The sequence below is a fragment of the Chionomys nivalis genome, chromosome 22, assembly GCF_950005125.1.
Source record: "Chionomys nivalis chromosome 22, mChiNiv1.1, whole genome shotgun sequence".
NCBI classification, from domain to species: Eukaryota; Metazoa; Chordata; class Mammalia; order Rodentia; family Cricetidae; genus Chionomys; species Chionomys nivalis.
The window spans coordinates 45988564-46003712 of NC_080107.1; the positions used below are offsets into that span (position 1 = coordinate 45988564).

Below are 15149 nucleotides of genomic sequence, written 5' to 3' on the forward strand. Positions count from 1 at the left end.
TTGCCCTTGTTTGGACAGAGTATGTTTCTCCATTGCATGCTCTATCTCCAGACGGGGCACTGGTCTGGCAAACATGCTTGCTGGGCATGGGGCTTTTACATCAGCTCTGGAAATTTAGACTCAAGCTCTCCTGTTAGGCTTACAAACACTTTCACCTTTAGATCTATCTTCCCAGCTGAGATTTCTGGAGGTGTTTATTTGCTTGTTTTTAAAATCTGGGATGTAACAAAATTCAATACAAGTCACTGGCCTGTGGAAGCGAGGCAATCTGTCAGCAGCCGGAGGGCCCTCTAGCCCTGTCTGTGGTGATGGAAAGGGTGTGGCTGCAGTGTCTGGGACAGAAGGGGCAGAGACTGCCTGAGTTTGAACGTGGCTGGCTCAGCAATGACCTGGATCTTTTGAGTGTATATAGAACAGGTGTGAGGCTTGGATGGCATCTAAATGTCAGAGACACCTGTAAGGAACACTCTGGGCTGGTAGTCTGTGACTAGCCACAGCAGAGACAGCACTGGTTACTATTAACAACCAACAGAATAGCCTAGCTGATCTACATGTTATCTCCAACTGATAGAGCAACAAGTGACCAGCCAGGTCCCATCAACAGCTACCCTCACTATTCAAATACCATTGTTATTTGAAAACAAGCCACTGGAAAAGCCTCAAACCTTGGTTGCTAAGGCGATTCAAGTCAGTAGCTTCTGATATAAACTTAGGATCGGTAGAAAGGGCGTCTCACCTAATTAGGCTTTTGAAGTTTACATTTTCTCAAAGCTCTGGCGTGTGACTCATTTTGTGGAGATGGGGCTCTAGTTTCTAGGTCTGAGTCAGCAAGGGTGTCTCTGACGTGACTGGAATAGCCCAGTTTGCAGAACGGTGGAACCAGCCATGGAAGGTGTGGTCACACACACCCAGGTTAAATGGCTCTGAATTCAGCCTTGCTATGTCTCAGGACGGCACCCACATTGCTCCTGGGCGTAAGTCCTGGGTGAAACAGGTTCTTGAGATATTTGCTTTTACAGATAACCCATTTCCTACCCAACACTTCCTGTCTGTGTGTGTTTGTGGACATGCTGTATACTAAGGTGTCACCCAAGCAGGAAGTTGGGCGTCTTCCCTCTTTCTACCTTACAACCTTGAGACTGGCTTTTCGGTGAGGCTGGCTGACCAGTGCACCTCTGGAGCTCACCTCTCTCCACCCCTCAGTGCTGGGATAACCTGCCTTTGAGATGGTGCCACTGAAGGGGAACCTTCCTGGGAATCTAAACTCGAGTCCGTATGCTTGTAAGGGCAAGCGCTCTTACCCACTGAGCTTCGCTCTAGCTCCCAGTGTTTCGCTTTTTCATTGACTTCAAAGAACGGCACAGAAGCAACAGCTTACTCCTGAGCTAGTGAAGGGTGTATATTCCAAAAGGATCCATGTTCCCAGCCCTCATTCATTCTCAAAGCATAGTGGGTTATGTTGGTTAGGATTTTCCTTTAATAAATAGAACAATTACTCTGGTTGTTCACTACAGCTACACGGTGAAGGAAAAGCAAGACACAGACATTAGGTAGACAGCTCAAGCAAGTGTGGACAAAGGGCTTCCCTTTGTCCATCAGAGGACCTGTGGCTTCTGGACTCACCTTTACCCAAGGCATCCAGAGACCTGTGCAGGTCCTCAGGAGGTCTCAGTTCCTGCTGGTTTTTCCTACCAAAAACCTGAGTAGTCACTACAGGCGTGATACACACCCAAGTGTCTCCTTCAGGTTCCTAGTTTTTTTTTTTTTTTGTGTGTGTGTGTTTTGTGGGTTTTTTTTTTTTTTGTTAGTTTGGTTGGTTGTTCTGTTTTGTTTTTAAGATGGGGTTTCTCCTTGTAGCCCTGGCGGGCCTGGAACTAATTATGTAGACCAGGCTGGCCCCGAACTCACAGAGAACCTCCTGCCTCTGTCTCCCAAGTGTCTCCTTTAGTGGTTCCCAGGAAGAAGTACCTTCCATCTATTTAAATTGACCCAGTAGGAACATTCCCCATTTCTGACATTTACATTCTGATGAATATCAACAGTAGATTAATACTTGACATAGTCATAAGGCCCCCACAGCAAGGAGAACCAAATCACATTAAGTATTAATTTTCTTAGTGAATAAGACAGTCACACATCCAGAGGTCAAATAAAAACCAACAAAAGCACCTGAAGGAAAGTCGAATGTGAGCAGTTAATATTGGAGGCAGGTGGCCCAGGGCATAGCATCTATAACACACACCAAACCCCGATTAGACTAGGGACATGCACAGGGGACTTTATGCTTACCAGCTTGAGAGAAAGCTTCACGGAAAAATTGAAGAGGTAACAAACGGGAAGAGAGAAGGAGAGAGAGAGAAAAAAAAACACAGGTCAGAAGAGGGGGCACTTGGCCAGTCCCACAGGACTCGCAACATCAGCTCACTTGCCAACTTGTGAAAATGGCCAGGGCAGATCTGTGCAAAAGTTCACAGGAGGGGTTGGTCATACAGAAACGTCTTAGGTGGCTTGGGAGCCAGAGCCACAACAAGGTGTGAGCAGAGAGCCCTCCTGACCCTGCACTGCCGCCCCCACTGGCAGCCTGTGAGAATCAGCTTGCTGGGGAGGGTGACCTGAGGTGGTGCTGGGAACAGAACCCAGGGCCCTAACTCTGCCAGGCACAGCGATGACACACAAGGACCCTGAAAGGAAGAGAACCACACGGCACTTTGTTTACCGAATCTCCCCCAGGACATGTAGGCAGATCCTTTTTAAAATTTTAGTTTTGAGACAGGATTACCCGACGGTCAGCAGTGGCTGGAATGGCCTCACATTTTCAGAAAGGCTCTCCTCTGCTCCCGAGTGCTGGGGTCACCAGCATGCTTCCCTACACACGCTCTCACATGGGTGCTTTTTAATTTTTTAATAGTATTTTTCTTTTTATTTTGTCAGGTGTGGTGATGCACATCTTTAATCCCAGCACTTGGGAGGCAGAGGCAGGTGGATCTCCGTGAGTTCCAGACCAGCATGGTCCACAAAACAAGTTCCAGGACAGACAGGACAGTTACACAGGGAAACCCTGTCTTGAAAAACCAAAACCAACCAAACAAAAACCATAGCGAGCATGGCATCTGCAGAGGCCAAAAGAGGGCAATGAAACAGAAACAAGATTCTGTAAGACCCGTTAGGGAGAGTTCAGCACAGGACACGGATTTGGTCTCTAGCAATGCAGAGGGCCCTAGTAACTGATAGCAGGGTACAGACATACCCAGAGGACAAAATGTCAAAGAAAGCACACTTGGATTTTTATGTTGCGTAGAGAGGGGTTAAAATTTCTCAGCTAGCGTTTGTACTTTTCCATTCTTAAGGTTATTTACAGTTGATACTTCTAGCCAGGTTTGGTGGCTCACACTCGGGAAGCAGAGGCCTGGTCTACACAGTTGAGTTCCAGGCCAGCCTAGATTACACAAATCCTGTCCCAAAACAAACAAACAAACAAATAAATTATAAGGTCAACACTTCTTTGTAAATAGGCAATCGCCTTTTAAAGACACAGTTCCCACACGGAAGGAAGAGATTGATTGGACAGCTTTTCAAAAGTCTGCACAGGCCATGGCCATGGATTGTTGAGCCTCCTGGAGCTCCCGCACAGATTGTCCCTCACAAGCCGAGCCTTCAGACAGACCACACCTACGGTGTAGAGCAGGAGACGGCCCCCATGAAGCACGCTAGCGCACACTAGTATTTCCTCACGCAGTCTTATTGCGAATTTCAAAAACCTGACTCACTATTTACGCTCTATAGGGCTCCCTTTCGTGACTGGAGATTATAACCGAAATCTCCTAGAGCCAAATTTGTGAAGCAATAAGGTTACCAGTTCAAAATAAGAACAAGTGATTAGGGGCTGGAGAGATGGCTCAGCGGTTAAGAGAACGGGGCTGCTCTTCCAGAGGTCCTGAGTTCAATTCCCAGCACCCACATGGTGGCCCACAACCATCTCATAACTGTCATGAGATCCAATGCCCTCTTTCTGGTGTGCAGATGTACATGCAGACAAGAACATACACACATAAAATAAATAAATAAATCTTTTTAAAAAAAAAGAACAAGTGATTAAAACTGGGCATCTGCTCCAATAGAAACAGGAAATACTAAATCTTGCACTTGGCTTTTGGAAACACCAAAACCCTCAAATTCCGTTTTTCTGAAGTGGGCGGTGACAGACCACCTGCCGGGGGTGCCACCGCCATGTGTGGAATTCGTTTTTAAACACGAGTAAGCATTTTCAGGTTATAGGTCATAAGCCAGTCAATTAGGTCACTTCCGATTAGAAAGCAAGTCTTCTCCTAGAATAAAGGCAAAGGCCTCATGGAGTATGTGACCAGACACCATCAGCTTCAGGCGACAGTTAGGGGCCTTGGGAGAAGCAAGCATCAATAACACAGAGCCAGCTCGTCTGTGTGTCATTGGATGGTCACAGCTACTAACCTCAAGCGCAAAGAAAGGGGACGGCAAGTGCCTAAGCACATATGCCTTGGTGAAACCTACTGGGACCCTCTCTGCTCGTGCCTCTTTGAGTTTTTGTTCTCCAAGCTCAAGGCACGACTCCCTAGGAACCCGCTGGCTGCACACACCAATGTGGATCCCAACATGGTCATATCGTCATCCATAAACTGTCTCTTTTCAGTGACTACATTCTGCAGCTGGGTTTTATGGGTAAATCTCTGCCATAAACTCATACCCAGGGACACCACGGACATTTCAAGTGGCATTGCAGGCTTTTTAAAGATTTTACCAGAACTAAGACAAAAAAGGGGCATTGTGACAGTGAGCCCACTCAGGGGATGTCACTGGGGCATTGGACGTCCATCAAGGAGCCTGGGTTTCTCTATGCAAGTTGGGGGACAAAATAGCTTTTGGATTTATACCCTAAGTCCCCCTCCTCGCCCCGGGGTTCAGTTGTCTCAGTTTGGAATTTTGTTCAGTGGGATGGAAGTGTTACAGCTGCACCTGTGTCCCCAGTCTTGGCGCTGTCCAAGGGGTTAGTGGCTTGGCTGTGACTGCATTCTTGCAGCACAGGCAGACTTACAACATAGGCCCTAGCCTCGAAGGCATGCGTGGGTTTCCCTAGAGTCCTCTTCATGAGCTCTCTGTGATAACACAAAGACTGAGTCTGCCAACAGTCAGCAAGAAAACAAGGAAGATTAAAAAAAGGAACCACACATTCATAATGTGACACACAATAACGGATTTCCAGAATGTCTTGCTCTGCTTTGGTGGAATTTCCTAAGGTTAATGTTAAAATACAGGAGGGATCATCTAGACAATTGCTTTTCGTAGGCGAAAGGAAATCTCTGTTTAAGACAATAGAATTAGCCTTTGTATAGTCAAGCTCGGGACATGTTCTTATCTACCTATCCATCTATCATTCGTCCATCTATCCATCTATCTACCTGGGCACATATCTATCAATCTATCACCTATATATCTCTATATCTCAATCAATCAGTCTATCATCAATCAAATATCTATCTATCTATCTATCTATCTATCTATCTATCTATCTATCTATCTATCTATCATCCATTCATCTCTATCTCCCCCATTCCTCTTTGGTTTTCCTCTTATACAGCTCACACTGGCCTCAAACTCCGCGCGTAATGGAGGGTGACCTTGAACTCTTACCCTCCAGTTTCTACCTCCTAGGGGCTGGGATCACAGGTGTGTGCATCCACACCCAGCTCTGAGGATACTCTCTCTACTTTAATCTTTTTTTTTTCACTCATGTAAAGATGGAATACTAAGGTCTGTCAGTGTAGACTCTCTGTAAATACCCCCAGGAAATAGCTTACAACAAAAAATCCAAAATATTTAATCTTATTTAATTATTCAGAAGTAAACCAAGCTATGCTAAGAAATATTTGCACATTGAGTCAGGTGTGGTGGCGTTGTCTCAGAAAAAAATAAAGAAAAAGAAAGAAATGGTTTCACACAATTTCCATACTCTGGTAATTAAACCAGATACTTAGAATTCAACTCTGAAGGCTGTGCAATGTGAAATGAAATTAAAAGACACACTACAGAGTACAGGACAGATGGTTCAATGGTTAGAAGCACTTGCTACTCTTGGGGAGGATCTGGGTTCGATTCCCAGCACCCACACGGTGACTCACAGCCATAGCTAATTCTAGTTCCAGGGTATCCATGCCCTCTTCTGAACTCTGAAGGTGCTAGGCATACAAGTGGTGCACAGACATGCACACAATCAAAACACACAGACAAAAAATAAAATGAGAACACCTGATCAAAACAAAACAAGATACACCACGGTTACAGTTATTCTCCCAGAATCCTCCCTTGAGCGCCTCTGCTCAGAAGTGGCCGACTCAAGTTCCAGCGCAAGAGAAAGCAAAATGGAAGCAAGGACTCAATTCCTCCACACGGAGGCTGCTGAATAACCTGGTCGAATTCCCCAGACTTTGGTTTGTGATGTTTTCAAAGGCTTAATGTTTCCCCTTTCTTCCCTCCCTTCCCTCCCTCTCCCATAAGAAGAAGCATCAGCTCCGACCCTAAGGGCTCATCACAAGTGATGGAGGCACAACTATTCTCCATGCCCCTCAGTGTCGAAGCTTCTAGCAGGCCGCTTGTCACTGGGAGAGGCACTTACCATCCAGGAACGTTTCCATAAAAGGAATTTGCTAAACACAGATTTGAGGAGTAAGAAATAAAATTCATTTTGCTGATTTTAAAAAAAAAATAATCTTCCTTTAAATCAGACTTAAACCATCTTTTCTTGTACTAATTGAACGCAGGCATTCTCTGCCTACACACTTAGTGGACACCATGAACACAGACACAGAAACCATGGATGACCAGTAGACCATGTGATGCAGCATCATGGATCAGAGATGCAAACAGATGGTGGCTGTGAGAACACCTGACACATTTCACCGTGAGTGTCTGACAGACAGATGCAGATGTTTATAAACACGAGTGACTATGTGGTAACACGATGGAACTGACTCTGAGCCCGGCTCACCCTGGTTACATCCGTGGAAATTCTCTGATGAAGAGTGGAGTTCTAAAAGCCCGCAAAAATCAAGCCAAGAAGCTGCTGATTGCTCAGCCAGTCCCAACAACAGAGCTCAGCACGATCCATCGCCCACTTCTGAAGCTACTCTGCCTGCTGACAGTGGCTCTCCTGACAGTTTTAGGAAATTAAATTTAATAAAAAAAGATTACATTTATTTATGCAGTGTATATGTGCGCATTCGAGTACCAAGGCGTGAATGTGGAGGTCAGAGGACAACTTGTAGGAGCTGGTTCTCTCCTTCCACCATGGAGGTTGTTAGGCTGAACCACTGTACCAGCCCAAACTTCTGAGCTTTAACTTGATATACTAAGTTGCTTAAAGCAAAAATAATTCTTTCATGGGCTGGAGAGATGGCTCAGAGGTTAAGAGCATTGCCTGCTCTTCCAAAGGTCCTGAGTTCAATTCCCAGCAACCACATGGTGGCTCACAACCATCTGTAATGGGGTCTGGTGCCCTCTTCTGGCCTACAGGCATACATGCAGACAGAATATTGTATACATAATAAATAAATATTTAAAAAAAGATTAAAAAAATAATTCTTTCAAATGCATCCTTCCTTCCTTCAACCTTGATGTTTGGACCCTACTATTTTTTTTTTAATTTACTCATCTATTTTGTTTATTTATTTATTGTGTGCATGTGGAGGGCAGTGGGCAGCTTGGGGACTGGGTTCTCCCCTTTCACTGCTTCTGTCCCAGGGACTGAACTCAGGTTGTCAGGACTCAGCTCCAAGCACTTTTAGTTGCTGAGCCTTTTTTTTTTTTTTTTTTTTTTTTTTTTTTTTTTTTTGCTTTTTTCGAGACAGGATTTCTCTGTGGTTTTGGAGCCTGCCCTAGAACTAGCTCTTGTAGACCAGGCTGGTCTCGAACTCAGAGATCCGCCTGCCTCTGCCTCCCAAGTGCTGGGATTAAAGGCGTGCGCCACCACCGCCCGGCTTGCTGAGCCATTATTATTTTATTTTTGAGATAGGATCCCACATAGCTTAGACTGGCCTCAAACTTGCTCCGCAGCCAAGGATGACCTTTGAACTTCCAATCTCAGCGGTGCTCACCACCGTATCATGTTTTATGGTGTGCCGGGCAAGTACTCTACAGCAGAGCCATATCCCCAGCAGATTTCTGTTCTTTTGAAATGGGATCTCATTATGAAGCCCAGGCTGGTCTTAGTTTAGTGGCAATCATGCTTCAGCCTCTGGAGTGCTGAGGTTAGCCATGGACTGGGATGCTGAGCCTATGAAATGAAGTCTTTTAGCACAGGAATTCTGCAGATGAGGAAAGCTACCAGCAGATGGACTTGAGACAAATGCTCATCTGATTAGGTCAGGTTTGGAATCTCTTCCTATGCCAGTGGATGTTGGAGCAGGGAACACAACACTTTCTATTCATGAGGAACACTGGGTCTGTCTTTGCCTGATCATGCTGCTTACCAGCCCAAGGTCTGGTACCCAACTTCAGCTCTAGGGGTAACTTAGCTCCTGGGCATCACATAGAAACAAGTGTCACAAATTGGGAGTGGTTGCTCACGCCTTTAATCCCAGCAGAGGCAGGCAGATGCCTGTGAGTTCGAGGCTGGCCTGGTCTACAGAGTGAGTTTCAGGAAAGCTAGGGCTATGTAGTTTAGAGAGACTCTATCTTGAAAGAGATAGAAATAGAGATAGAGAAAGAAAGAGAGAGAGAAAGAGAATGGGGGGAGAAAGAGAGAGAAAAGGAAAAATAGAGTGTGCCACTTCTCAGCTGCCTGGTGACCCCAGGAGTAAGGCAGCCTGCTACATCTGCAGGGAAACTCCACGGTGGACCAGACAACAGAACTGTAGGTGGATGAAGCACTGACCACCAGGCTTCAGGTCTTTTGTTTGTTTGGGGCAGGGTCTCATTTTTCATCCCAGGCTAGACTAGAATGAGACATGTATCCCAAGTTAGCATTAAATCTAGCATTTTCCTGTCTCAGCCTCCCACGTGCTGGGATTACAGGTGTGAGCCACCACACCCTGCCCAGACGCTTACGGTACAGACAACTGGAGAAGCTTCAGGAGACCTATCCTTTAGTTTTACTTGGGAGAGCTCAGCTGCTATCTATGTGGGATGACTGTCCCGATTCCTGTAGGGTTTATGTGTAATTTACTCACACAATCTTGTCCTGCAGACTGGGTGGCTTGTTATTTGTTTGTTTGTTTTGAACATAATCTCATGTAGGCCTGGATAGCTTGGAACCTGTTATGTAGCCAAGGATGGCTTTGAACTTCTGATCCTCTGAAGGCTCGGAGGGCGGGTGTGCAACATCACACCTGATTTCAAACCCGAGTCTTAACATCAGTGTGTTCTAAGAATTTTTCCCACTGGTGCCACAGACTCTCAGACCGTGTGAGCAGACTCTCTGGCTCCATGGCTTCTCTTCGCATACTGGCTTTGCTGCAAAGAGAGCTCAGAACAGAATGGAGGCGGCCTTGGTCAATGTCACTGCTGTTGTGCCTGTCCCTTTGCAAGGAGATGCAGGTTTAGTGACTCTTGAAAGAATGCTGAGGGCCACAAATGCTTCAGACTTTATGGGAAGATCTATGTAGATAGAATGAGATCCAAATTTAAATTTGAAACTCACATGTTTTTTTTTTAAATATTTATTTATTATATATACAATATTCTGTCTGTGTGCATGTCTGCAGACCAGAAGAGGGTACCAGACCTCTTTACAGATGGTTATGAGCCACCATGTGGTTGCTGGGAATTGAACTCAGGACCTTTGGAAGAGCAGGCAATGCTCTTAACCACTGAGCCATCTCTCCAGCCCAAAACTCACATGTTTTATATAGTCTTTTTGGTCTTGGTTTCGGTTTTTTGAGACAGGGTTTCTCTGTGTAACAGTCCTGGCTGTCCTGGAACTCACTCTGTAGACCAGGCTGGCCTCAAACTCAGAGATCCACCTGCCTCTGCCTCCCAAGGGTTGGGATTAAAGGTGTGCACTCCCTCTGCCTGGCTTTCTGTGTGTTTTTGAATATGTAAGTTGAACATGCTTCTGGTATCTGTGTTTCAAAGATGGAGTCCAGGTCTCAGGGAAACATCTACCTCTGGCCACGCCCACAGCCTGGTGCTGTGTTATGGCCACAACACCCCACATGAGGTCAGGTGTGGAATTTTCCTCTCACGGTGTCATGATGGCGTTCAAAACACTTTGGATGTTTGAGTTTGGATTTGGACTGCTTGACCTGTGCAGAGTTCAGCCCTATCAGGTTGAGAGATACTTTATCACTATCCCTGAACTTCACAAGGGAACCAGTGTGCCTGGCTGCCTTCCTCTTTGCCACGAGGCTTCCTTAGGACAGCGGAGCCTGCGCTGCACTGTCTGGAATTAGTCAGCATGTATTTTCTGACTGTCCAGTCATTTCCACTTCCTCATCGTCTCCACTGTCAGTTTCAGAGACCTGATCAAAGTTGGTGAGATCAAGGAGGAATCAAACAGCATGAAGGGGAAGTGTGGGGCACTTCCAGCATGGACCGGAGCACAAAATCTCAGGCCTGCTGACCTTCTTGTCCTCCCACCCCTCTGCTCTGCTTTGTTCCTTCCTTTCTTTCTGTCATTCTTTTGCTCTGTGGCTCTCTGGGAGACTAGACTCAAGCTTTCTCTCTCTCTAAATGTTATAGGAAAACACACTGGGGCCATTCACAAACAAAGTAAGTTATGCAGAATGAGACATGCAACACAGTGTGCAAGAGACGCAGGACTCCAGAGCGGAACTTACCCCACGCTTTAGGCTCCGGAAGCAGTGGATTTTGGGTTTGGAGGTCATGAACTCGTTGAAGCGGTGGGAGAGGGGTTCCTTTTGCTGCTTGGGAGACTGGGGGCCGTTGGGAACAGCAGAGGGTGAGGCAGAGGCAGGGGGAGGAGGGGGAGGCTGATGGGGGGATGTTAAAAGGGACACAAGCTACACGTGAGAGATGAGCGGTGACAGAAAAAAAAATCAGAAACGAGAAGACAAAACAGAAATAAGCATCAAATCATATTCAAGATCCAAAGCAAGTAAAACACAAACCATTAATATCGATGCCACAGTACAAAAGAAATCATGGAGGATGTGTTCCACGAAGAGGGGGTGAGAAGGAGAGGCTCAGTGAGTACGCGACAGGACAGCAGAACCTCGTGACCCAAAGCTCATGCAGACGGCCACATGCAAGCTAAGGCTCTCGTTAGTCATTCCAAAACCAGTTTAAGCCAGAGGGGTAAAACATTTCCGCACCTAAACTAACACAGCTTGGTGAGGGGGTGGGGAAAGGGTCTAAATTACTGAGGTTTTGAAAAACAGCCACGGGACAGTCCTGTCCTGGGAAACTCAGACACAGTCTGACCTAAGGTTAATGCAGTAATGCCACCTCCAAGCCCGTTTTAGGTCACCGGGTTAGCGCTGTCATGCACCTACATACCACACTACGGAAAGAAAACGGGAAAATGTTCATGGAGACAGAGGTTAACATGGATTCAAAACCGAGCCCAGGCTGGCAAGCTTGATTAGATGGGGCACCCCCCTTGCTCCCGGCAGAGGTGCCCCACATCTGGGAGGATAAGGGGTGGGTGAAGGGCTATGAGGTCAGTGATGTTAGTGTGGCTGACCCGTCCAGGTGACAACACATCTGTAATAAGACAGAGGCCATGGCAAAGACACCACCACCAGAAAGAGATCGTTTGCATCGTGGAATGAACGCAGCACGCTAACTGCTCTCTCTCGCTTTCTGGAAGGAGAGAGCTTAGCTTGATTAAGACCAAAAGATAAACTCCGAGCCTCTGCTCCTGGTTGCCTCAGCCTGCTCAGGGTCCGAACGGCCAGTACCTTGTTTTTCTTGATGAATGGCCACAGCTTGCCTCTGGACTTGCCGCCAAACTTGAGCTCTGGCTTGCCTTCTTTTGAGCTGGAGAGGCTGTTTTCTGACACCGTGCGTTTCATCGGCTGGGTGTAGTCTTCGAATTCAATGTCTCCAGGAGGCTCGAACCCTGACTTGTAGGCTTCTACGACCAGCTGTGAGTCCTGCAATCATACGCGTGGACAACCCATCAACACCAGAGCGCAGAGGCCAATCCAAGAAAACCCTGCGGATACTGGGTTTTCCCCTCTCAGCAGTGTGTCCGTTACTAGATAAACTCATGAAGTCGTGCCTCCAGGTGAGAGCCAAAGGCGCTCTCCACATCGCCATCAACCTCCCATGATGCTCTGCCTTTAAACAGAGTGATTAGAGGAAGCTTGACCGAGACTTGTAAAAAAAATTTTTTTTTTTTTGGAGAGATCTAAAACCAATGACAAAAACATTTCCAGCTTAAGGTAAGGGAGCTTGCCTGTAGGATGTAGCTGGAGGCAGGGAGGATGCTGTTCACTTTGGAGCATGGATAATTGTTTCTCACAAACTTGGCTGAGGTCTGGGAAGGAGGCCGAAAGCTAACATGTCTCCAGTGGGAGGCAAGAAAAGTTACAATCACAACTCTACACACAACAAAAACAGCGCCACAAAAGCACCGTCGCCGGGGACTGTCCTGCAAACAGCTGCCATTTCAAACATTCTGAGACAGCTGCACACACCAGACTGACAGAACTCTCACGACACGGGACAGGACGGGGACGGACTTTAAACGAAGCACTGTTTGGCCCAGAGGACTTTTGGCGACATCTGAAAGTGATATTGACCTGCTGGGGAATACTATTTTCAGGTATGTGACTTTTGTTTATGCTGCATTTGTTTAACTCTGTGAAGCTATGATTCTTTGCCTGTCTAAAACACCTGACGGTCTAATAAAGGGCTGAACGGCCAATAGTGAGGTAGAGGCAAGGAGAGGCGGGGCTGGCAGGCAGAAAGGATAAATAGGAGGAGAAAGAAGGAATGAGGAGTAAGAGAACAAAGAAAGGAGGACATCAGGGGCCAGTCACCCAGCCAGTCATGGAGTAAGAAATAAAGAAAGGTATACAGAAATAAAGACAAAAGCCCAGAGGGAAAAGGTAGATGAGTTAATTTAAGAACAGTTGGCTAGCCGGGTGGCGGTGGCGCACACCTTTAATCCCAGCACTCGGGAGGCAGAGGCCGGTGGATCTCTGTGAGTTCGAGGCCAGCCTGGTCTACAGCACGAGTGCCAGGCCAGGCTCCAAAGCTAGAGAGAAATCCTGTCTCGAAAAACGAAACAAACAAAAAACAGTTGGCTAGAAACAAGCCAAGCTAAGACTGGACACTCACAAGTAAGAATAAGCCTCCACGTGCGATTTATTTGGGAGCTGGGTAGCAGGCTCCCCCCCAAAAAACAAAAGTAAAACATCATACAGCACTAACTGTCCCAATGAGGGGATGCTACCAGCATCTAGTGACAGACATTGCACACTCTGCAAGCAGCTGGGCTGCTGGTGCCCTAACGAGCTTTGTCTCTTCCCAGAAATCCATTTAATTCAGTGACAACCCCGAGTGTGTTTTGCACAAAAGGACCGGGGAACTAAATCCAAACACTGAGGGCTCATAAAAGGGCTTTCAGGTGCAAAAGTATAGTGACCACATTCAGCCACCCCAACATGGCAGCTCCTTGCCCCAGGGTCAAGGCCTGAGGTGGTGTTAGAGGGACGAGGAGAGAGGTGATGGAACCATGAGAAGCCTAGTGACTACACTTACATTTTTCTGGTCGATGGACTCGGCCGCCTTCACTATCCCGTCCAGGCATTTCCCGATGATGGGTATCACCTGCCGATCCACCTCCGCGTACGTCTTCATGGACTCTCCAATGCGCACGATCCGCCTTTCTTCCATCTCTTGGATTTTCTGCAGAAATTGGAGCGTGTCTAAAATGGTCTACTAATCGGGGAAGTTGTTTGGGGGTGATGTTGTTACTCTGCAAATCCTGAGGGGAACAGGCTGGAGTCTGAATGGCCGGGTTTAGTGTACAATCAAACCAGCTGTGCTATGCTCAGTGAACGGCTGGGATGCATAGCCAGCCCTTTGAACAACTGCACCGCAATTACAGCAGGACTCCTGTGATGTGTGACATCGATTTTAATTGGCAGGACCTACAATCACTGAATTTGGGCATGTCTATGAAGGAAATATGGGCACGTTTATGAAGAATTTTCTTAAATAGTTTAATTGACGTGAGATGACACCCCCACCCCCACCCAACTGTGGGTATAACTATAATTCGTTGTGCTTGGAGTTCTAGACTGGAAAGAAAATCAGATCCTTAAGACACCTTAGCGGCCTAGGTTCTTGGCTCCAAGCTCAATAACTGGAAATCAAACCCTGGAACTTGCTTAGCAAGGAGAAAACAGAATGTTCTCTGGCCACTGTGTGCACTGTGGTACAAGCACCTAACCCACCAGAACCAGAAAGCAAGCAAATAAAATGTAAAACAATTTTTTTTTATAGATAAGGAGAGGGCTATGTGTGCGTTCGGGATGGAACCGAGTAAAAAGCAGGGTGGTGGTGGTGCACGCCTTTAATCCCAGCATTCGGGAGGCAGAGACAGGTGGATCTCTGTGAGTTCGAGGCCAGCCTAGTCTACAGGACAGACTCTAAAAGCTACAAAGAAACCCAGTCTCGAAAAACCAAAAAAAAAAAAAAAAAAAAAAAAAAGGAGGGGGGACCAGAGAGGAGCACTGGTTGCTCTTTCAGAGGACCTGAGTTTGATTCCCAGCACCCAAGTAACCCTCTGTAACCCAAGTCCCAGGGGACTCAAAGCTCTTTTCTGGCTCCCACAGGAACTGCACGCATGTGATGTGCAGACACGCATGCAGACAAAACATTTACATGTTGGGGGCTGCAGACCCCTGGCCCCTTGACTTGACCCTTTGCCTGCTGGAGTGAACTGAGCAAAACACCTGTGCCTGCAGCTGCTCTGAGCATGAGACCTTGATGGCAGGGGAGTGGGTTCTGGTGAGGCCTGCAGCTGAAAGATCCCGAGAGCTGGGGTGTGGCTATCAGTTAAGGATCCCTATATAACCTTGGCACTCTTTTTTTTTTTTTTTTTTTTTTTTTTGGTTTTTCGAGACAGGGTTTCTCTGTGGTTTTGGAGCCTGTCCTGGAACTAGCTCTTGTAGACCAGGCTGGTCTCGAACTCACAGAGATCCGCC

General features: G+C 46.8%; 1 protein-coding gene across 13 annotated transcripts in view; it reads right to left on the minus strand.

The window, feature by feature from the left end:
• Fnbp1 (formin binding protein 1) overlaps positions 1–15149 on the minus strand; it is a 127471-nt gene that overhangs the window by 18274 nt on the left and 94048 nt on the right. For 3 of the 13 annotated variants that reach the window (XM_057755279.1, XM_057755277.1, XM_057755278.1), the window contains exons 8-11: positions 13699–13845; positions 11889–12083; positions 10806–10988; positions 2290–2304 (exon numbers count right to left, since the gene is read on the minus strand). In XM_057755279.1, the coding sequence (XP_057611262.1) occupies positions 2290–2304; positions 10806–10988; positions 11889–12083; positions 13699–13845 (540 nt within the window). The other 10 variants (XM_057755282.1, XM_057755284.1, XM_057755280.1 and 7 more) reach the window with 6 other exon arrangements.